At 41.5% G+C, this 24679-nt stretch overlaps 1 protein-coding gene across 3 annotated transcripts in view; it reads right to left on the reverse strand.

Moving 5' to 3' along the window:
• The window catches only part of epha4b (eph receptor A4b), a 106431-nt gene that overhangs the window by 53952 nt on the left and 27800 nt on the right, over positions 1-24679 (reverse strand). For all 3 annotated transcript variants that reach the window (XM_034104190.1, XM_034104189.1, XM_034104188.1), the window contains exon 6: positions 6045-6200. In XM_034104190.1, the coding sequence (XP_033960081.1) occupies positions 6045-6200 (156 nt within the window). The remainder of the gene's footprint in view (positions 1-6044; positions 6201-24679) is intronic.

The following is a 24679-nucleotide window of genomic DNA, read 5'->3' on the forward strand; positions in this document are numbered from 1 at the left end:
TTTATCTAAAGCAATGTACTGTAAAGTAAAAGTAGAAGTACTCAGATCTTGTACTTGAGTCAAAGTAAAAGTATTCAGATCTTGTACTTGAGTAAAAGTAGAAGAACTCAGATCATAAAAAGTTACTGAATGCAGCTAAATACACAACCCAGTCTCACGGCATTTCGTGTTCACCAACACGATTTTTAATCTATTGATTCGTGTTCACCAACACGATTTGCCCCTTTTTTTCGTGTTGCACAGCACGATTTTAAAAGCAATGTATTTCTACTGGTAACGTGTTTCGTGCCTGCAGGCTGCAGCACGTCTTTTTCTCCGGTCGGGTCGTGGAAGACCGGAAGCTGTGTGGTTCATAAAAACATGTTCTTACTCAATATCAAGCCACAATTATTGCTTTTATTTTAAATCGTATAATTTCGGACTTCTGTTGCCGTCTGTGAGGAAAAGAAATGGGGCTCAGAGCCTCAGGATACTGAAATCTGTATTTTTAAATATTTTTTCCTTCTAATTTGCTATTCTTTTCAAAATAACACACTGTTATTTACTCACCAATAACACACAATTATCCTTGCTTTTATTTATTGGTTTAATTCCATAATCTCGGGCTTTTTTGGTGTCCGTCAGGAACTGAATTTCAAAATAAAAATAACCGGAAACAGACGTAGGCCTATAAGGGACATTTCGAGCATCATTGCGATTGTCAACATTTCTGAGTTTAGGATGACCGAAGACACTACACTACCCATAATCCCCAGCTATCGTTTAGGACTACAGTTCCCGTAAGGTTACGCAGAGCGTCAAACAGCTGTGTGAAATGGAACGAAACCACGCCAGTCTATCCAAAACTGGAATCGAACACCCCCCCAGAACTACACATGCTGGCTATTGTGTTTCGCAAAATGTTCTATGGGACGTCTCTACTGAACGTTTTCGTTTTCCCCACAATTAGAAGTTGCCATTATTAAACACATTGGTGTTATCAAATGTAAAACATATAATTAATAAATGGGTGAAAATCACTTGTGTCCATAATGCGCAGCATTAATATATACCCACATGACAGCTCATTGCTACTTTGTAATTCTACTCCACTACTATTCAGAGGTTAACCTGGTATTTTTACTCCACTGCATTTATTTGAGTTACTTTGCAGATTCTGATTAATGATGTGAAATATAAACAACCCTTAAATCAGACTTTAGTTACACCTGAGTAAAATGCAGGTAAGGTGATTGTCAAGTGCCAACAACCAGGAGAGATATTTGATAGTTGGTGCTTGAGAAGACTAAACATGTATCTGCAATTGACATGAATGGAAACAAGTAATAAAGTATATTCATTACTCGTTATTCTCTACTAATAGTTAATAAAGACTGTATATTATGGCTATTTTGCATATCCCTTTCAAGATTTTCAAAGGTTTATTGACATATCATACACAACTACGGTGTAGTTATGCAATGAATGAAAAACTTGGGTCACAGGTTCCTCAACAGTGCATTACAAGACATCTATCAATATGTGTGTACCTCCACCATTAAACTGTCATATTCTGCACATTTCTTATTCTATCTACATACATAAGAGTATAATTAATGTGTATAATATCAGTTAAAATAAGTGCTTCAACATAGTTAACATTGCAGGAAAGCAATATATTAGACGTGAATTACTTTGTCAGGCTTAATATTTAATGTTTAAATAAAGGTTAATCCGTTTTTCTGTTTTTCACCTCCTCCTATTAATATCTGTGTACATCCTGCACTAAACTGTTTTATTGTAGAGATCACTTATAGTATCTTCTTGATTTTTTATATTCTATATTTCTATATTTATACTTTCCCCCTATGAAAGTATGTACTCTTAATATATCAAATATAACACATAAAAACAATAATTCAATAACGTGCTTTAACCACTAGGAGGTGCACACAAGGTGCACACAGACATAATAACTTTGTATTATTAGTGTGTATGTACAACATCTGAAGATGTATAGTTTTATGCATGCTTTCACATCATTTTACAGCATATTGCTATACTATTTCAGACTCAGTATTTACATTCTTACATTCAAAGAAAATCAGTAATATCTTTGAAAACTACAGTCCTTTTATATCAGCTGTGCACCGTTATGGTGTAAATATAACCTATCTATGAATTAGATCAAATGTAAAAGTCAGCCGAATTAGTGTTGATACTGCAAGGAGACGTATTGTGTGAAGAGAAATTGAAGATGTTGTTTAATTGTTGATATATTTATGATCCACGTCAAGTATTCAGTTTCGGCGCCATTTCTTCCAGTTCTTCCAAAGGTCTTCTCATCAGGGCTCTCTAAATAAAGAACTACGGCAGATCTGTAATATGTAATGCAGCCGAACCGTGTATTACAATGCCGTTATGTGATGACTTTCAAAGAGAAAAGCGAGAGCACTCGGAATTAAGTATTATTTTATACTTTTAAAATGTTTTCCGGATTTCATATAATATAAACACCAAATCCCAGCATGCATTGCGGCTAACACATCCAATCAGCGAGCTTAAAACCATAGCTGAGGATCTTGGGTAATCACTGTTTCCGGTTATATTTATTTTGAAATTCAGTTCCTGACGGACGCCAAAAAAGCCCGATATTATGGAATTAAACCAATAAATAAAAGCAAGGATAATTGTGAGTTATTGGTGAGTAAATAACAGTGTGTTATTTTGAAAAGAATAACAAATTAGAAGGAAAAAAATATTTAAAAAATACAGATTTCAGCATCCTGAGGCTCTGAGCCCCATTTATTTTCCTCACAGACGGCAACAAAAGTCCGAATTTATACGATTTAAAATAAAAGCAATAACTGTGGCTTGATATTGAGTAAGAACATGTTTTTATGAACCACACAGCTTCCGGTCTTCCCCGACCCGACCGGAGAAAAAGACGTGCTGCAGCCTGCAGGCACGAAACACGTTACCAGTAGAAATACATTGCTTTTAAAATCGTGCTGTGCAACACGAAAAAAAGGGGCAAATCGTGTTGGTGAACACGAATCAATAGATTAAAAATCGTGTTGGTGAACACGAAATGCCGTGAGACTGGGTTGAAATACATGATATAATGTGTCCTCCAAAGCTTCCTTGCAGTCAAAATGGCGGCAAGACGACAACAAATAGGGATTTAATCATCTAGTATCCCGCCTAAATGTAGTAAATCTTAACAAATCAGGTGTGGAGTTAATCTACAAGACTATCTGGTAAAAACAGACCAAATCTTTCTATGGATGTCAGTTTCTGAGCAATGATAAAGACCAAAATGGGGCTTGAACCAAACTAGGTAATGCTTGTTTCTGGCGTGTTGTTGTAGATCAATTTAGGCCCCTAATAGTCCATTGAGAGGAGTGAGGAGTCAGCACTCAATGACTCAACTACTAACGGTTCCCTGGTATGCAAATCATTGGTTTTTGGAATGTGTGTTTGGTTAGAATATATCTGGTTTACAAAAGCTTATGGGTTTTTAACGCTTTGTCCTACGACATAAATGAACACAGTAAATAAATACCCCACTTCACTTTTTGTGTCATAGGAAAAGTGGTTGTCAACAAGTGTCTAAATGAGACGACTAAACGTAATCATGCCCAACATTAGCCGCCTTTAGCTTAACATTTATGCCTCAACTATTATAAAAGTGGTGCTAATATGTGGAGAATTTATCATACATCAGTATCATCAACATTTGTTCGCCACAGATCTGATTTTCTGGAATAGTGCAAAAGCCAATTTGAAAAATCCCATTGACTTTAAGTCGAGGGAACCATTGCGATGCTAACATGCTAACATCCAATTCAGCTAACAAACAGACGTCATCCCTGCACCGCTCTATTACAAAAGGACCTGTAAGGCTTGTTGTCCTCTGTCTATACCCTGTCATTATTAAATATAAACTATAGCAGTAATTTGAATCGTACTAAGGGTGTATTTTATTTCAAGTTACCTCTTAATAACAAATGTATTACCCCCTAATTCCCTGTACTTCTTCCACTCTACCAACCAGTAGCAGGTATTTCTAATTGGTACCCAATATGTACAAAACATTTACAAACTGTTATTTGAAATATGACTAATTCAATATGTTTGATAATGATATATCAAACCAAATAGCTGAAATACTGGAGCATCATCCTTCAGACGCATGGTGTACCACAACGATGTAAAACACATAGTGGGATATAGTGATATTTAATGCTTCAAACACGATTATATTTGTTTTTCAAAGGAGTGAAATAGTGCAAAAATTAATTAAAATAAACTGATCTGTAAATAATGTCAGTATTTTTTAAATGTGTCTACAGTAAGCAGAAACAAACACACAAATAATGCACTTAAAATAAAGAATTATATATTTTGTATTAATAAAGACAGAAAAGCCATGTGTGCTTACAAAGAGGCTTGTGACCTAGTGGCTTTGTCACCAAAGATGCAACCGGATTATATCTCATTATTCAACAATAAACGAAATTCCTCAATTCTGCCTTTTTCTGTGCTTTCTCATTGGCAGATCTTTTTAAAAAACATCAGGAAGGTCAGTCTGAGGGAACCACAACCGCCCGACTCATCATCAAGGTAAGCCTTTACTGTGCTATTCCTGTTGTTTGGGAATGGAAGCCATTGATTATGGTGGTTCACAGCACGGTGCGGGTATCCCAACTGTAAGGAAATATATCAGTAGATGCTTTCAGCCTGACATCTCATCAGGCCCTGGCCATGCAGCGAGCCACAGGGGCCCGCTGACAGAGCCTGGGACTTTCCTGATTAGCCTTCCCAGTGGCGAGGCTCTCCAAAGCGCAGGGGGGATAGGGGAAAGGTGGGAGTGGGGGATGGAGGCCATGCTGTGGATAATTGAGGCTTGTACATTTCCTGAAAAGATGTGCTGACTGATCCTGCTAATTCGGTCTTTTTCTCTCTCCATCCCCCCCACTTCCCTCGGCCACACTTAACTGTCCATCATCTCTTCTACTGATCGGTCTTTTATGACATTTAAATAATATGCCTCTGATAGTCCACTATTTCCCCTGCTGTTCTATTCTTTGCCTGTGTCTTGAGTATCATTATCCATGTCTCTCTATGACTAATTCTTTCACCTTTTCTCCTTATTTCCTCATTTTTCCGCTCTCCATCCTCTTCAGTTCTAGCATGTGCGTGCATGTATGCATTGCATGCCCATACATATTTGAACGAATCGTTACTCATTTCCAGGCGATAACACAATCGTCACACATCTCACCTGCTACAACGATTAATGAGTGTAATCTACCATAACCTGATAATGGGTTTGGGTATATGTGTGTGTGTGTGTGTGTGTGTGCACATATTTTTTTAGCCCCACCATTTCCCAGTCCTTTCCCACCCCTATATCCCTCCATCTAGCTCAATCCATCTCTTACTTTTCCATCTTCCCTCCTCATCCTTTCTATTCTCCTCCGTCCCTGTTCCTGAGGATGTGGTCTGATGATACCCCTGGCTCCATGCTTTTGTGTGTTGGTGTGTGTGTCTATGATCTTGAGTGAGAAACATCCTCAGATTTCTATCACAGTATCACCCGTACCAGTGTTCTCATCTGAGATATATGTGGTGGTAACCACACAGCTAAAAAAACGTGTGTGTGTGTGTGTGTGTGTGTGTGTGTGTGTGTGTGTGTGTGTGTGTGTGTGTGTGTGTGTGTGTGTGTGTGTGTGTGTGCGTGTGTGTGTGTGTCTCTAGTGTTGTGTAAACCAATAGCGGCTGAGGAGGAAGAAAATACATGGTGGGATTATGTATAGAAATGGAATGCAGCCAAGCAATGTAAATTCATACAGGAATACCTTGCAGAGTAATTAAATTAAATGTAATCCAATCATTGTGACACAATGCAATTCTATAACCTGACAATGTATACAGCCAAATGCAAATATCTGACTTCCTTGAAAGCCTGGAATACACAATGTGGTATGAAATAAGCTTCCAGCTGTATGACTGTGTTGGGGACATGTGTGTGTGTTTTGCCCAGTGATTGTATTACTCACGTGAGCAGGCCATGGAGCGTGGGTCGGCCTCGGCACGATAGAAACCTTTCTCGCAGACGCACTCGACGGCTTGTTCCTGCGGGGACGAGCTGTGAGGAGGACATTTGGTGCAGTAGGCATCAGTGGCTGAAGCTTTGTAGGTACCAGTTCGGCACGCTGGAGAGAGGAGACAGATACACACAGGGTTAGAGGCTGTGCTGTGTTGACCCTTTAAGACTTTTCCCCTTTTTCATACACCAACAAAGTCTGTGCCAGAAATCAATGTCCTCCAGAAATGCTTTTATAGGATAATTTAGGTCAATTAAAGCTTGATTGATTTTTTCATTTACCATAACACTATTCTCACCAAAGGAACTGACAGCAGCATTGCTTAAAAGTCACTGCATACTGTGCTACGCAGTCACATGATAGGGTGGAGGTTGTAAAAAATAATTTGCCTGCTTCAACACTTGTTAATGTTCCTCCCGCTGCATGACTGATTAGTATCATAATAACTGACAGAAATAATGCTTCAACAAAAAAAACAAAAACCAGAATTCTGCAGAAGTAGAGTATGAGGGAACTGCAGGCACTCAAAGCAGAACATGTACAGAAAGGCAAAAACAACAGGCTACAACAAAGCTTTCATAGACACTGATAGGTCATAAGAAGTGCCATGAAGCACCCTTGGCTAAAAAAAGGAGAAAATAAACATTTGATTTAATATATTGTGACATTAGGTCTACATGAGATCCTCTTACATCAGGCTGAGGGCCTGTATAACCACAGGGCGGTACAGTAGAATAACACAGTGCAACAGCAGATCATCTGTCATCCCTGTTATATCAGATTTAGATCATCTGACAACCGGGGGAACAGAAAAACAGCAATAGTCACAATATCATATTATGACTATTGCTATGGCTGTTTCAGTGGCTGCATATTAGTCATTATGTGGAGTCATAAAACTGAGGAGGGAAAACCGTGCTTCCGCTCAACAGGAGCCGTCTGCTGAAAATTGATTGGGGACGCGAATGATTTCCCTTTTGCATCTCTAGGCAATAAAATGGAATTCCTGACGGTAATCTAAATATAGATTACGCATGTATTTATTTATACATAGTGTACAAAAAGCCCACGTTAAAGAAAATGAGGGCGTCTCAAATGCAATTCAATAGATGCCCTGTGTGTATGTTAGTGCTTGGATAGGTTGGATCAATGATATATAGAATCCGCCAGGTGCTGATTGCATGTTCGTGTGCTGAGCGCTTGTGTGCACAAAGGTGTTAAGTACGTGGCGAGTGAGAATGTGTGTGTGTGTGTTTGTTTGTGTGTGATCGTGTGTGTTCGCTTGCTGATTGCTTGTGCTAGTGGTGAAGGTCACGGATTTAATCAACCTACACGTCACTCGTCCCAGAAAGGCTGTAAATTATCTCACACACACACACACACACACACACACACACACACACACACACACACACACACACACACACACACACACACACACACACACACACACACACACACACACACACACACACACACACACACACACACACACAGACACACACAACACACACACACACACACACACACACACACACACACACACACACACACACACACACACACACACACACACACACACACACACACACACACACACACACACACACACACACACACATCCTCTTACGTAGTTAACCTGCTTGATAGAGGAATGGCAAAGTGGCCTAAAAGAAGTGTGTTTCCTCACTGTGGAGGTAAGTTCTTCCACCTGGACGATATGCTCGCTCGCATGCAGACAGTATTTTTAGGCAAATCATTCATCATAGGGGAGCAAAGTCCAGTAGCACAATCCCCAAAAGACCTGAGAGAACACTAGCAAAGGGATGTGTGTGTAGGTGTGGAAAGGAGAGAAAGAAAGAATAAAGGAAATAAAGAGAGAGGAAAGGAAAGGGAGTGATAATTCTCAAAGGGCTTCTGCTCTCTTTCCTTCTTCCTGTCAGCTTCCAAGGTAATGGGTGCCTATGTGCTGTGCTAGTGAGTGTGTGTGTGTGTGTGTGTGTGTGTGTGTGTGTGGTGTGTGTGTGTGTGTGTGTGTGTGTGTGTGTGTGTGTGTGTGTGTGTGTGTGTGTGTGTGTGTGTGTGTGTGTGGTGTGTGTGTGTGTGTGTGTGTGTGTGTGTGTGTGTGTGTGTGTGTGTGTGTGTGTGTGTGTGTGTGTGTGTGTGTGTGTGTGTGTGTGTGTGTGTGTGTGTGTGTGTGTGTGTGTGTGTGTGTTTTGTTGGCTGGGCTGTAGGAGTAGGGTGGAAAAGCAGCTTTTCTCCGGGGACGTTCCATCCGGAGAGTCCTGGCTCCGGGCGCTGGCCAGCCACAGAGGCACAAAAGGACCCTTGCGCTAGAGGACAGACAGGGCACCCCATGCCAGGCCTGGCGTATAAACAACTGCCTGATCAAAAACTTTTCGCAAGAATGGCGGCTTGGCTGCTCTGAGTAGAGCTCCCTTCTCCCTCCTTACGTTTTCTACTCTGCTTTTCAACCTTGTTCTCACTCTCTCCTGCTAATCTTGCCTCTTTTTTTTGCTCAAGTTCCTTCCAGTGTGTGCCCCATGGGAAATGTGTTACTTGACTTGGTTCCCTTATGATTAATGATTTACCATAGATATGTAAAAGAGACAAGGGGGCTGAGGCAGCAAGATAGTGCTCACATGCAATCACACCCAAAAAAAGACAGAAGAAGTGCAAAAAAGTTTAGTCACAAAAACAATCTTGTGGAACCGTGAGCAAACTCACAATTTGCATCTTCTTTAACGTAATAGTTGATAATGCTGTACTTTGAGCGTGTGTGTGTATTTGTACATAGATGTGTTTCTCATAAAGACAAAGAGTGGCCTCAGATCCAGTGTCTTATTAAATATTCATCCAGTCACCAGAGAGACTTAGTGTATTTATGCCAATCGATAGCTCTTAGATATGATATAGTACTGCTACTCAAGACACACCCTCAGTCACCACGCACTGATTGAGAAGAGAACAGCCCGACTGTGTCCTCTGGGAAAACACTGTCAAGGATGAGCTGATAAAGATCTACTCCTTTTTTTTACAATTTCTAGGGCTGCAAATACTGTTTTCAAAAAATTGTCAAATGAGCCTATAACTGTTTCTCAAACCACAGGGATATGTCTCTGGAAGGCCGCAATCATCCATGTCTATGTTTATGAACAATGTGTGACTGATTGTGTGTAAGAAGTATTTACGAAGCTACAGATCATTTTACCCTAACTCCAGGGAAATGCAGCTCTATTGAGTTCTCAGCGTCTCTACTACTTGGTTTGGTTTGTCAACCCGGTCTCACAGTCTGCGTACAAATGACACGACTTTGCAAAGGCGTGCAATAGATACGCAGAAGTCCGATTTTGCGTGCATATGATACGCTGATATTGCACCCCAACCATTAAAACAAAGAGCTCAGTGGCTTCAGGCTTGATCGAATGACAGTTTTAATGTTAGGGTTAAATAAATGGCAAAGATATGTAGAAAATAAACACATTTAAGATACTTTCATAACAAACGTAACGTGGGAGTATCATATGCACGCAAAATCGGACTTCTGCGTATCTATTGCACGCCTTTGCAAAGTCGTGTCATTTGTACGCAGACTGAAGAGAGTGGGCTGGTTTTTGGTTCACTTTCCACAGACATCAACTATCTATTCAGCTGAAACAGGTTGCAAGAAAGCTTTTATAAAACTGCTTGAGATTAAAGGTTAGAGGTGTCATGGCTGTCAGGCTACCCTCAAGTCCTCTCTCTGCCTTTTCAACTTGGCCAACAATTTTGGAGTGCTTCTTTACTGTTTTCTTTCAAGACCTCATTGAACTGGTGGGCAGTATGAAACATCTGAACCTCAAACATCTAGAGAAATGTGTTCACTACTATCCTGCACAAACACTTTTGATACATTTCAATCTGGTTTCAGTCAGAAGCATTTGTCTGAAACATTGTCTCCTCATTGTCTCAAGTGACTTAATGGTCTCTTCTGACGTGGGTGAGTTCTATGTTTAGATGCTGCTGGATCTTAGCGCAGTGGACAACGGCAGCCTGACTGAAAGGTTTAGGCAGTGGGTGGGTGGGTATCTCATGGTGTGCTGTGGATTCCTATCCCACTGGAGTTTCTCTGTGTCTTTTTGACCTTTTATGTCTGAAACTGCTGCTCATTACTGTGGTGTGCCTCAGGGTTTTGTCTAGGGTCCTATATTATTTGCTTTGTGTATGCTTTCCTTAGGTCATTGAGAGCACATGTAAAGGTACCTCTTATCACTGTTTTGCTGATGAGATCCAATAGAGTGGTGCTAAAACCCGGAAGTAAGCTGCGCATGGGTTCCCTCGACAAAAAAGCAATGGGATTTCTCCATAGGATTTTGGAAAATAGCTCGAAATAAGGTCTGTGGAAAACGAACCTGTTTGATAAATGCACGTTTTGTTCAGCCGGATAATCTCCACATGCCTATCCTACTTTTATAATTTTCGAATCATAAATCTAATCGCCAGAAGCTAAATTATAACGTTATGCTATAAACGAACTACAGCCGTTCACAGCAGGGTCGCACGACTGTAATGTCACGCCAACTTAAGATCGATATTCAAAAATACAGATTCAAAATTGTACAAGTTGAAGCGTTTGTTTTAACAGTTTGCAAGAGCGCAGGTACTTGCTTTCCAGCAGAACAGGGGCAAACAAACTTAGCGGGAGTGTTTACGTGTTCGGCGTAATAACATACAACGTCCTCGACAACTTCTGTAGTCCTATTCAGCCACTTGTTAACAACCATCATTCTCCAGGCACGTAAACAGAAATCACCAGTGAAATCACACTGCTGATGTATTTAATGTCGTAGAACAAAACGTGATCCGTCTCTTACATTTGTGGAAAAAATACCATTGACTCTGAGACGAGGGAACCGGTAGGGGTAAAATGCTAACTCACTTCCGGGTTTCAGGACTCGTCACAGCACCACTCTATTGTATGTTTTTTTTTTACACAGTTGTCTGACTGCCATATAATACTACATTTTGACCAGTCTGTTTACTTTAACATATATCGTTTCCCCGTTCATGTTTCTTCTTTGCTAAACTGAGAATCATATCCTGAGCAAGACATGATGATTCAAACTTTTATATCATCCCAGTGAATTACACGTTTTGGCATCAGAAGACATTTTTTTTTAAACCTTTATTTAACCAGGTGGTCCCATTGAGATCATGGACAGGTCTCCCTTTTTCAAGGGAGACCTGTCCATTTACTATGACTGGTTATGTAACCGGTTACAGTTACATCATTCTAAAATGAGGTATATAAGTTGCTTGTAAAAATGAAAAAAAGCAGCTGACTGCAGTGGAAGAGTAGGAAGGGCCTGCAAGTGCACACACAGTAACATGTATCTCATAGTTAAGGCTCTTACATCGTAAGTACATTCAAACAGGAGAATCTGGATGTATGCAAAATCTCATCAGCTGCACTCTTCTGAAAAAGAAAAACACAGTCTAGTTTGGAACCTTGTTTTCTCCTTCACTTGTACAAATGTCCTTGCAACTATTAATTGCTGCGTTCTTGCTTTCTGTCGCACTCGGGTCAGGTCTACCATTGGTTCCCTGCCGGCTGTACCATAGAGGGCACAGAGGAGAAACCTGGGGGGTATAGAATGTGTGTAGTGTACATGTGTGTGTTATTTCGAGAGGGATTCATACTTGGTGGTATATCTCCCTTGGGCCAGTGTAAAGCTTGCTGGCCCACGGGAGATGAGCTCCATAATAGTCACTATGGCAACAGGCTTTCACGACAGAACCCTTCTAGTACCCATCGAGTGCCACAGCTCCTGGAGCACACAGCAGGCTGTGTGTGTGTGTGTGTGTGTGTGTGTGTGTGTGTGTGTGTGTGTGTGTGTGTGTGTGTGTGTGTGTGTGTGTGTGTGTGTGTGTGTGTGTGTGTGTGTGTGTGTGTGTGTGTGTGTGTGTGTGTGCGTGTGTGCGTGTGTGCGTGTGTGTGTGTGTGTGTGTGTGTGTCTGTGCTACCGAGGCGGTTGTTGAGGCCACCTACTTAAAAATTGATACATCAAGTGTCAGTGCAGAAGTCTGACGAGATTTAACCTGACGTCCTTTACGGCCACCGGGGTCGCATCTGTATGTGTTTGTGTGTGTTTGATGCTCATGTTTACATTGCCGTGAAACATGCTTTCGGTTCAGTTGACATGTTTCTGGCACAAATGTAAAAAAAAGCCCTATTATGTGAAAAAAATATTATTTGCGAATAAATAATTAGATGCTCAATGCTGCGTTAGTTTGCACACACTGCGATGACAAAAAGCTGGTGGAAAGTTAATAACAATTGTCGTTGTTGATAAGTGGAAGTAATATGTGCAAGTGTTTTTTGTTTGGTGTTTATAGTAAGGAGCAGAGCATGAGTGTGTGTTTGAATGTGTGTGAGTGGGTGGTAATGTGGAGGTTTGTCTGAAATAAAGATGTCAACATCAGAGTCCAGCTCCCTGCTGTGAGCTAATCCCTAATCGGAGTTCATAACAACCTTCACCACTATAATATTCACCATAAGTACTAATCCTGTGAAACACACACCATTTCTGCCGAAGCCTCTTGTGATGACTTTACATCCGCACGCTTGATTAATCTTTTTTCCCAAAGTAATCATTATATCAACTTATTAAACAATAATTACCTCATATAATGTGTACTACAAACAACAGGAGGAGCATTTCAGCTTCACAGCACTTTGCCTTCACAGTTATTTTTTATTTGTTTATAATGGTTATTGAGGTGATCAACAAAAAACAATAGCTCACCTGCACAAGTTGCCTCTCTTTGTTTGTTGTTGGGTTTCTGCTGCTTGCTTTATTGTGCAAATAATTATCCTTTTTGTGAGGCAGTTATTAAATACTTTGTTGTTGTTAAACAGTTATTTCATTGTTTATGTATCCTTTATTTGGCCTGGAGGTCTCATTGAGAGGATAGATCCCTTCTTTTAGGGTTGTATTTATGTCATATTTAAACATCACACCTCTCACTAAAACAAATTACCATTACTGAAAACAATCAACAAAAACACAGAAACAAACAAACATATGAACATTGATTAGCTTATTATAAGCAGTCTGAACATGAGATCTAAAGGACAAGTCAGAAACCTTTGTTGTTGTTGTTTTTCTATGGAAATAAGAAATGGCCATGGTTGCTGATAAGTGGCAGTAATTGCTGTCTAGTTTAACCCAATTATCTAGTCATGTCATGACTGATAAACACGCTCTAAACATAATGAATTACTTTGCTACTCACCACGTTGATTTGTGCTTGTACTTAGCTGTTGCTCATTGGTACTAACACATCAGCATACTGGGTCTCAATGGAAGGTTAACCCACCTGAACTAACATTATGTATGATCGCTGTATTTTAGACTAAATATTGTTCTGTTTGATCGGATTTTAGGACAGACAGATAGATATTTATTTTTTCCCCATCTGAATTGAAAGGAATAGGCTTTGAAAAGGCATAATAACACTCGTAAAGTCACTCAAGGACATTCAAGTCCATAATGACATATATACAAATGTATATTTAAAAGTCTTCGATGTTGGTCATGGAAATAAAATCCATTTACGATAGAACAGATGTTAAAATATCCTTGCAAACTCATAGTTAATGAATCCATCTTGTAAGAACCTGTGGCATGTTTGGACTTATATGGGTAGATGTTTTCGAATTGCTTTAGAAGAAAAAGGTCCCACATAAGAATGTCAGTAACCGTGCTTTTATAATCAAATTATTTAGTGTTGTGTGGTGTGTCTGGAGCTGATCAACTGTTACAAGTAGACATATAGTTCTTTGACGATTACGAGGAGGACTAGTTTACAGTTTCGACAATCCAGCTTTGCTTTATATTGTGTAAGCATCTGCGTTGCATTGGATTGCATTGCAAACATGACACAATGAAAACTACCCATTACTAAACAAGAAGAAAAGTGTGTTGCTCGTGTGAGTGACAAGCAAGCTTTGCATGAACATCAAACCACATTCAGTCTTGATCATTTTTAGCAATGGGGCAATTACTTTAGCCTGCAAGACTTTTGTTATGGAATCACATGAGATATGAGCGATTTCCAGACATAAGCCTCCATGATTGACACCTCAGGACAAACCCTTAGTGTTTACAGCATCTTATGATTTCTCTGACCCCCCCCCCCCCCCCCCCACCACCACACGTACACACACATTCATGGTCAGACTGGTTTATGATGTCCAGAGGCTTGTTTCTGATCTACTCTCAGTCCTCTGGATACCAGCCAATTACTGAGAGCAGCCAAGGGGAACTACGGGATGAAGCTCTCCCTCTTCTTGATTCTGTCCATCACGTCTTCCTCTATGTCTCTCTCTGTTTTTTTCTTCGTCCACCCATCTCCCTGTTTGCCCACCTGTCTGTCTGTCTCAATTTTTTTGTCTCTGTCCTCTATGTCTTCTTTCTCCCTTCCTGACGATCTCTAGTTTATTCTCTCTATTTGTGTGTGTGTGTGTGTGTGTGTGTGTGTGTGTGTGTGTGTGTGTGTGTGTGTGTGTGTGTGTGTGTGTGGGTGCGTGTGTGTGTGAGTGAGTTTGCCTTTGTGTGTGTGTCTTATTTCCCAGTGGGCTGTCTGTCATACGTTGACCCTGACCTTCTCCAGAGCCCCTGCACAAATATTTACTCTCTCGCTGACAGGAACACACACACACACAAACCTACACAAACACACACAAACCTACACACACATACACACATACAAACACACACACACACACACACACACACACACACACACAAACACACACACACACACACACACACACAAACACACACACACACACACACACACACACACACACACACACACACACACACACACACACACACACACACACACACACACACACACACACACACATACACACACACACACACACACCATTCAAACCCCCCCGAAAAAAAGTCTGAGGGAAAGAGAATGTGCTAAATTTCAGTGCAATTAAAGCAAACCCACATCTACACACACTTCTCCATCGGTAACCTGATCTGATGGCTCACTAATTTTGCGCGGGGTGATTATCCTGCAGTGTAAAAACAGATTAAATAGATACCAGGTGCATGTGTGTTTCTGTGTGAATGGGGTCATGGGTGAGAGAGAGAGAGAGAGAGAGAGAGAGGGGGGGAAAGAGAGAGAGAGAGAGAGAGAGAGAGAGAGAGAGAGAGGAGAGTAGAGAGAGAGAGAGAGAGAGGAGAGAGATAGAGAGAGAGAGAGAGAGAGAGAGCATGACAGGTCTATAGAAGGAGTCTGTTGGGAGTTTGGCTCTCAGTCTGAATAACTTGTTCTTCTCTCTGTCTGTTTTGCCATCAGGATAAAAGGCCAGAGGAACACAACAATTCACCTTTTCCTCTTTCAGTAAACAAACAAAAACAAATCACACACAGAGCTTAAGTCTACATACACAGCTTTACACCTTCACCACACCTTCTTAGTCGCCAGGCGCATGCAGCTTCAAATGAGCTTTAACACACTATAAACACACATCGCATCTCCCTAGATACGCTCACACACACACACACACCATCATGGCGGTAAACGTGCCCACAGAGGCCGGCCCCGTGACCGGCAGAGTGTGTGTAGGAGGAGCTGTGCACCTCCTTTCCTCACCCACGTTATTTTCAGTTCATCACTCTCAATAATTCAGGCGGAGGAGGAAAGGAAAGCCCCGTGCCTTTTTTCTCTGTCAGTCTCACACACATGCAGATGGACCTGTCCAGTGGGGGGCCATATTCTAGCTGTGTGTAATATGTGGCTAGCTTGACTTTGCTAGCCACAGTTAAATTGGTAATAGCAGGAATATCTGCACTTATATGCTTTAATCCGATTCGCAGGAGAAGATCACATAGACTTCAAAGTCAGTGGTCTATAAAAATAAAACGCTTTAGATTGCTTCCTTGCTGTTTGTATACATTGCTGAGTATACCTCTCTGTGAATGAAAGTATGGCCCTTAGAGCCATCATCCACCACTTACTATAAAGAATAAAGCATTCCATAAATGCACCTCAAGCGACGGCAACCTGTGTTCAAGTATTGAATGGAGAGGATTTCAACATAAAGGAGGTGTGTACACACCTTCTTGACACCATGGCACCCATTCAGCGTCGTGCAGGAAGTCAAGGGTGTCACATTAAAAAAGAGTCCCCGCTTGGGAAAAGTGTCACAGCTTGTCTCTTTTGTGCTCTTCAAAGGACATATCTGCTAGGTTCAGGACCGCAAAGCTTCTCCTTTGACATCAACATATCAACAAGGCAAAGCAATTCGATCTAAAGGCAGATGCCGTTTATGAAGCTGGCTTGAAAGATAATTACACTTATAGACTTCGCCCTTTCAACATAACGCAGGATGTTAAAGTTGAAGAGAGATGATCCTTTAAGTGTCTGACATAAATTCTATGATTTATGCTGCTATTTTTATAATGATAAATGTTTAGCTCAATTATTTTTCTATAAGAAAAACTAGAGTTCCTTAATATGAATGAATGAGGTTTCTTAAGTGCGACTTTATGTCTTAAAACTTGGAATTATTTGTAATATTTGTGTCGTTGTAACTGTCAAAAGGAAGCTACTCCACATATAATGGTTTATAATCCACAGGTTGAATCTTTTGAATTATATGCTAGTTTCCAAAAAAGTCTGTTGTCATACATAATTGAGACGACTGCATTATAAGTAGGCAAATTGTCACCATTTAAAGTATGCCATTTTAGCTATTTGCATATCCTGTTTGAAATGATTGTTCTCGAAAATCATAGCTTACAGGTGTATTTAGATAACTATAAAAGGTGTCAGTTTAAGCCGGCAGCCACCTGTAATACTCCAGCTGCTGCACTAAACAGAAATATTTAGAAATGAAAATATTCTGTCACTTCTCTCATCAGGTCCTGTATAACCGTTCTTTGTTCTGACACTGAAGCTGAAAAGTCTATTTGAATTGTCTGAATGGTTCCTCTTGGCTGTAGAACAATAGTGCAGCTGTACTGCATATACGAAAGCAGCATCAAATTGGACCTCGACCGCGGCTACATCTGTACGTCGTGTATTCAGCATAGCAATAACGCCTTTGCAACAGCAGCCCAATCAGTGTGACGGGCTGATGGTACATCTGGAAGCTATCCGCAGACTATAAAGAGAGAGAGCGAGGGGATGAGGGGAAGGGGTCAATGGCTGTCTTCCTGTTTCTGTGTTTCCTGTTCAGCAGACCCACTGGCTGCCGGAATGCCTGCTCTGCTTTCTCTCGCACACACATGCACCTTTCTCCAAGCCTTTAGATCTTAAGTGGAGAAAACTCAACACTGATTCAACACTATAGAAATGTGAAAATTATTAACTTTCCCATGAGCGCACACATGTTTACCCCTAGCTGGAACTCAACAGCTTATGGAACACTTCCAATTAATGGCAACCGTACCCAAAGGAGACATGCTCTCTCTCCTCACAGCCTCCCTCTGATGGGAATAGTGCTATATAAGGACGTGCGGAGTAGAAACATGCGTTAACAGTTTCTCAGTCCTTGGCCTGCTTTTCCTTCTTTTCTCTAAGGGTTTGCTCACACAGCTCAACCCACTGCACCAGACTCCGCTGAACTGTACGAGGTCCTGTCGCACTAGAACCACCTTGTTGTCCTCGGGTTTTGTTGTGGTTAACACTTCAGCAGCGCAAGCGCGTCTTGGTGCTAAGGTGGCCTTTGGCAACTCAGCTTATGCATGGCAAGTGATCAGCCACGGCCAAAGAGGAGCTGCGCTGGGAGAAAGCGTGTGAATAGACATTATCTGGGTCAGTGCTGTGTGGGTATGTCGACGGGTACGATGGTGTGTAGAGGATATAGCGAGCGCCTAAGCCTTTGTGATTTTGTGTGTCATTTATTCAGGCACAAAAGAGAGGAGATGAGGGAGTGGGGAAAAGGGATGTAGGGACGTTTGAGAGAGAGGAGATAAAGGCGTAATGAAGTAAAAGGTGGCTGTCATTATGCAAAATAAATGAAAAGTAAAGTCCGATAGACGGTCTATTTGAGCAGAAGCACTCCCACAGACAGGTGCCAGGACAGATGACTGGCCTTTACCGAACCATATATCCATTTGTCCTTTAAGAACATCTGGCTAGCAATACCAGCCTGCTGTCTGACACTTCAACAGCTTAGTGCCCTAATGCCTGCAGCAGCGTACATTGACTGAATACACAGACTTGCTGTCTAAATCCTTCTGTTAGCCTCCCACTCCCTTCTTTCCCACACCTTCTAGCCCTCCAGCTCCCTGAGCTGCCACCAAGAGGAGAGCAAAGACTGAGAAAAGTGTGTGTGTGTGTGTGTGTGTGTGTGTGTGTGTGTGTGTGTGTGTGTGTGTGTGTGTGTGTGTGTGTGTGTGTGTGTGTGTGTGAACATACAACATGCAGGAGGGAGCGCTTGACCTTCAAAAGTCTGAATGTGATCAACATAAAAATGCTCGCTTTACCCACTGCCTCTGACTGTCCACATCACACACACACACACACACACACACACACACACACACACACACACACACACACACACACACACACACACACACACACACACACACACACACACACACACACACACACACACACACACACACACACACACACACACACACACACACACACACACACACACACACACACTTCAGCTGTAAGGATAGAAGCAGAGATCAAGCTCTGCATTGGAGAGGTAATAAAGAAAGGCAGGTTCCCTACTGAGCTTAAAACACACACACACACACACGCACGCACGCACGCACGCACACACACACACACACACGGACACACACGGACACACATCCCTATGTAAGTGGGCTCAATCTCTTTCACAGGTGCGAAGATTAGCCTTTTCCTACATCTGTTCCCTGTTTAAACCTTTCATTATGAACTGAGGTTGCAATCCTCTTATGAGATATAAACTGTACAAGTCTATTGGGTCTGTGTGTGTGTGTGTGTGTGTGTGTGTGTGTGTGTGTGTGTGTGTGTGTGTGTGTGTGTGTGTGTGTGTGTGTGTGTGTGTGTGTGTGTGTGTGTGTGTGTGTGTGTGTGTGTGTGTGTGTGTGTGTGTGTGTGTGTGTGTGTGTGTGTGTGTGAGTGATAGTCTTTCTTTCATTATATGCATCTGACTGCATATCTTGATGGAGCCTTCACAGCACATGTATCACTTTCACTTATCTGTACAGAAAGTTAGAATAAATAAAGGCTTTTACTGTAAGCTCCCCCCCCCACTGCGCTGTGGTCCGACGCAGGCCTTTGATCGCAGACAGAAAGTGGAATACCACTTCACAGGTTGAGCAATGTTTTCCAAAAATATCAAACTACACATTATTTTTCTTCCCTTGAAAATGACATTTTGTATTTATCCCGCCCAAAAGTTATGATCTCATCGTTGTGGTCGATGGGGTTTAGAGGGTGTAAGGAGCTAAACCAGTGTGGTGTTTTCCCGGCTTAAGGGTTTATATGGCTCTGCCTAAAAAGAATATTCAACACTGGAGGTATTTTGTGGCTAAAAACTGTTTATTCATCCGCCCAACACTTCTGTGTCGCGCCTCTTGCTGCAAGTTGCCAGATACAGATGGTGAGCTCAGATTTATGCTGTGATCTCTGCACAGGAACAGTGATTCTAAATCTGAAAACCTAACTGTGATAACAACTAGACTTTTTAAAGTTACTGCCCCCGTCCAAGAAATATTCACATAACTCTCCGTAACACTTCAATGTGTTGTTACACAAAATATACTGTGTTAATAATGAGCTTTAGAGGTTCTGGTAGGCAGATTGTGCTTTGGACAGAGCTGGCTGTTGCCTATTTGTTTCTACTGTAGATCATTTAAGCTAGGCTAAGCTAACCAGTTGTTGGCCTCATTGTTACCATATAAACAAAATAACTCTTGCAAGAAAAGGAATATGCATGTGGTTGCCTTGTTTTCCTAATTTATATATTTTTAAGACTACCCAACCCTTTTTTAGCAGGGGATTATTCATATAATCTAATTAACCACAAAAGATACATTCAAAATAGCACAAAATATAATTGTTATTAATTGAGTAAAAAAATCAAATTGACACTCTTTGAATAATCTAGCAACATGGAAAAAAAACTTTACAACCAACGCAAAAATGACACGTATTTATCAACTGGTTAAACTATTTCTTCATTGACCTCAATGTTTTATTTAAACTATCAGAAATAGCTAAATGTATATATTGTTTCAATATTTCAAACCCATTATCTTTGCATCAACAGCCACATGTTCACACTGAAGTGTAAACACATTGGATTGTTTCTCAGTGTTTCTTTCCCACTTTGGTTTCGATCCACTTTCAGAAGTGAAAAGATAGAGAGTTCGGTGTGACTTTGAAAAGCTCCACTTGTAAACTAAGTGTTTTCTTTATGTTGGCAGCTTCAAACAGACGAATGAAGAAGAAGGAGACCATTAGACAGATATAGCCGACGGACGGACGATGTCACTCCGACCTATATTATTTTTGCCTGCTGAGAAAGAGAGAGAGAGGAGATGAGAGAGCAAGAAAACTTGTATCGAGGTGACAGGTGTCTGTCCTTCTCCACTCCGTCTCCACCATCTCTCTGGCATCTGAGGCAGTAATTGGTGCTGTCAGACACACACAGAAGGACAGGACACACACACACACAAATAGTCTAGTCACAGCTGCACACACATACACACTCCTGCCCTTCAGCGTGTACCTCTAGGGCTTAGAGCAGGAGGAGAGGTTTGAGAGGAGAATACACTACATTCCCCACCAGCTGTGAGACAGAAAGACGGCAGGAGAGGGCGAGGAGTACGAGGTGGAAATGGAGGGGGTTAGAGGAAACAGTGGCAGACAGAAACAGAGAGGGAGAACAGGAACAGAATGCACAAGAGACAGACACTAAACAGGGAGGAAAGAAAGCAAGAGAGCCAGCGAGGCGGGGGGCTCGGCTGCACTGACAGAGGCCTCTGCATGGGGTGGAGAGAGAGAACAGAGCTGACGAGGGGGGGGCAAATGTATGTGGCAGGGGGGGAGAGAGAGAGAGTTTGAGAAAGAGTGATAGAGAGAGAGGGAGGCAGAGATTATGTAACTCCTGACAAAGCAGATAAGTATGATTTGCATGTGATGGAGCAGCAGAGCCATCGGAGCAGCGGTGTGTTTACTGCAGTTCACAGAAAGGAAAATACAAATATGTATTGAGGTTGCGATGTTAAGCATTACAGCATGGGGCTGGTAAGAGTGTTTATTTTTACAGACCAAAAACTAAATTCTAATTACCAACAATGGCGGTCTGTGTATCGACAGTCTGATGAAGCGTATTGCTCTGTGTTAAAGAGCTCTGTTGTTGTCCATCAAAGGCTGGTGCCTGTGATTTGATACTTGAACAAATAATTGTTCATTTACAATTAGTTAACTCCAATAATTTGTTCTAAAATCTGTGTTTTCTGTATCTGTAAATTATATTATCTAATTGTTTCTTTGGGAAAAAGTGTCTAACCATTTATGTTAACCTGGCTTTGCATGTTTACAGCCATAATGATGATGCGTTCAATGACATGACGAAGAAACATGAATAAATAACGTATCAATATGCTACTGTGTTTTATAAATCATATTTTTGTTCTTGTTTCCCATCTTATTAGTACCCAATTGCACAACATCCCTTTTTGTCACCAAACAATCCACCAGATTGAATCCAGGGTCTAACATCAACACACACACACACACACACACACACACACACACACACACACACACACACACACACACACACACACACACACACACACACACACACACACACACACACACACACACACACACACACACACACACACACACACACACACACACACACACACACACACACATTTAAACACACTTAGCGCCTCACTTTGGGGAATAAGAAGCAAGCATGGGGCAGGAAAATAGAAAAAGAGACAGATGAACCCGTGATCTATAAATGTTTAACGAGTGCAGACAGAGGAGATGAGGGCTGCGAGGCGAAGGAGGAGGGAGACAGAAAGAAAAATGGTGAGGTGAAAAAGGAAGACAGTATCGTAAAGGATGGGTGAGGAGCAAAATGGGAGGTTTGTATCGGGAGAGAGGTGAAGAACAGCCACCATTATAGAAGCAGACACCAGAGCAAGGTTAGAAAATAGCAGGGAGGAAGGGAGGCAGCCAGGGATTGAGGGAAAAAAGGCTATAATTGGAGGTGTCTGGTGTTTGTCTAACACAGAGAGGCCAGTAATGATTCCATTAGCGCCTCACACTGAGAGAGAGAGAGAGGGAGACAGGGACAGAGAGAGACAGGGTCAGAGAGAGACAGACAGAGAAGGAAGAGGAGAAAGAGTGAGCTATAGAGGCCAAAACACAGCTAGAACATTCACTTTTATAACAAGAGAAAAGAATGAGCATCAGAGCAGCTAAATGGCTGAGAAAGACGAAAACAACAGCAAGAAAAAGGGAATTCAAGGCATCCATTAAAAGGCTTGTTCACCTGCTCAATAATGGTATATACGAATGCTCCTCCAGTCCTCTCCACAGCTCTCACCCTTTCCTCTCTTTGTGTGACGGCAGACGAGAGAGAGGGTGATTTAAATGCATTAGCTGAGTGTGTTTTCCCTATGGAAGACCTACAGTACACACTGTGTCAGGGCAGGAACCTTTTGTTTGGAGCTGACACTGAGCGCCGAGAGGACTCTTTAAAAGCCTGGCCCTCGTTCTCTCAGGGATACATTAAAGCGCAACGCACTGGGAGGTTGCTCTTCTCTGTGTCCTCCCATGTCTTTGTTAAAAGCAGGCTGATTACAGAAGCAGCTACATTAGGTGGCTAAGTGAAATTGTGACGAGGGAAGGGAACAACATCAGAATAGCAGCACGTGAGGGCGAAAAAGCGCCAGCACGGACATCATTTTAATAAAAATAAGCCTGTTTCCAGGGAGTTCATTTAGCATTATCTCACAGGCTGCATACATTACAAGTCATTTGTTAGACGCTTTTATCCAAAGCGACTTACGTACATTCAGTACTGTGGACAATCCCCACAGGAGCGATTTGGGGTGAAGTGTCTTGCCCAGGGACACAACAACATGCTGACTGCAGTGGGACTCGAACTTGCTACCCTCTGATTCGAGGTCCATCATACTATCCACTGCTCATACAAATATGAGACATGTTAGAAAGTAGGGATGTAACGATAACAAAAACTCACGGTACGATAATATCGTGATAACAAGTCCACGGTATGATATTTATCGCGATATTGAAAATGAAAGTTGAATTTTTAACATTTTCTCTTGCCTTTTTCTAGAAAATAAATCTGATTTGTACAGCATTTTAGTAGGATAGTAGTATTTTAATGTGTCAAAAATATAATAATCAGACCCTGCAATAAAATAAATCAAGTTTCACTTTAGTTTTTCAAGTAACTCAACTCAAACTCACTAACTCACTCACTCAGCATCATCAGATAGGTTATTATTTAGGAATATGAGCATGTCCACTTTCCAGGTAGAAGCTGGGATGTTTGGTTGTTTCCCTGCAGTGGAAAGAACTCTCTTGCTTGGTACTGATGTTGCTGGGACAGAGAGATATGCTTTGGCCATGGGTGACAGCAGTGGGTCAAACTGTGCATTGTCTCTCCACCACTTCAAAAACAATACAGTTGTTGCCAAGAAGGTGAGGCTTATTGACAGGGCGAGATATAAATATTCTGTTGGTACTTGTCAATGTCTCTATGTACATGTAGCCCTGTAAATACGATGTCCTTTTGTGTTATCTGTTGTTTTATGTTCATGTTGTACTTGCTGCCATGTTGGACAGGTCTCCCTTGAAAAATAGATCGATGATCTCAATGGGACCACCTGGTTAAATAAAGGTTTAAAAAAAAATTGCGGTAGATTTTGTCAGTCTCACGACGGTATCGTGACATTTATTTATCGCGATATTTGATATATCGTTACATCTCTATTAGAAAGACATACATGGGACAGCAAATGATCTCGCTGTATGAGGAGGTAATTTCATTGCTATGCAAATCCCTTACTAGACCCCACAAACATTTATTTTTTCTAATACTGAGTAAGTGTTATTGACAACCCTGTGGCGGAGAGATTTCAATTCACCACGAAGAAATGTAAGTCTATTGGAAAATTTACTATTTGATTGTTTCCAGAATAATTGCTACAACACAGCATACTGTATGCCTTGAAATGGAAAACCTGGCTTTCCATCCTGTGTTGCAGACACCTGTATTGCCGTGCCACACACACACACACACACACACACACACACACACACACACACACACACACACACACACACACACACACACACACACACACACACACACACACACACACACACACACACACACACACACACACACACACACACACACACACACACACACACACACACACACACACACACACACACACACGCACACGCATCCACATCTGTCATGGCTATAAGTTACGAGGGACACATATATTTCCTGACCCCTGACCTCTGACTGACAAAAGGACTCATTACATCAACACACA

The sequence above is a fragment of the Pseudochaenichthys georgianus genome, chromosome 17 (assembly GCF_902827115.2).
Source record: "Pseudochaenichthys georgianus chromosome 17, fPseGeo1.2, whole genome shotgun sequence".
NCBI lineage: Eukaryota > Metazoa > Chordata > Actinopteri > Perciformes > Channichthyidae > Pseudochaenichthys > Pseudochaenichthys georgianus.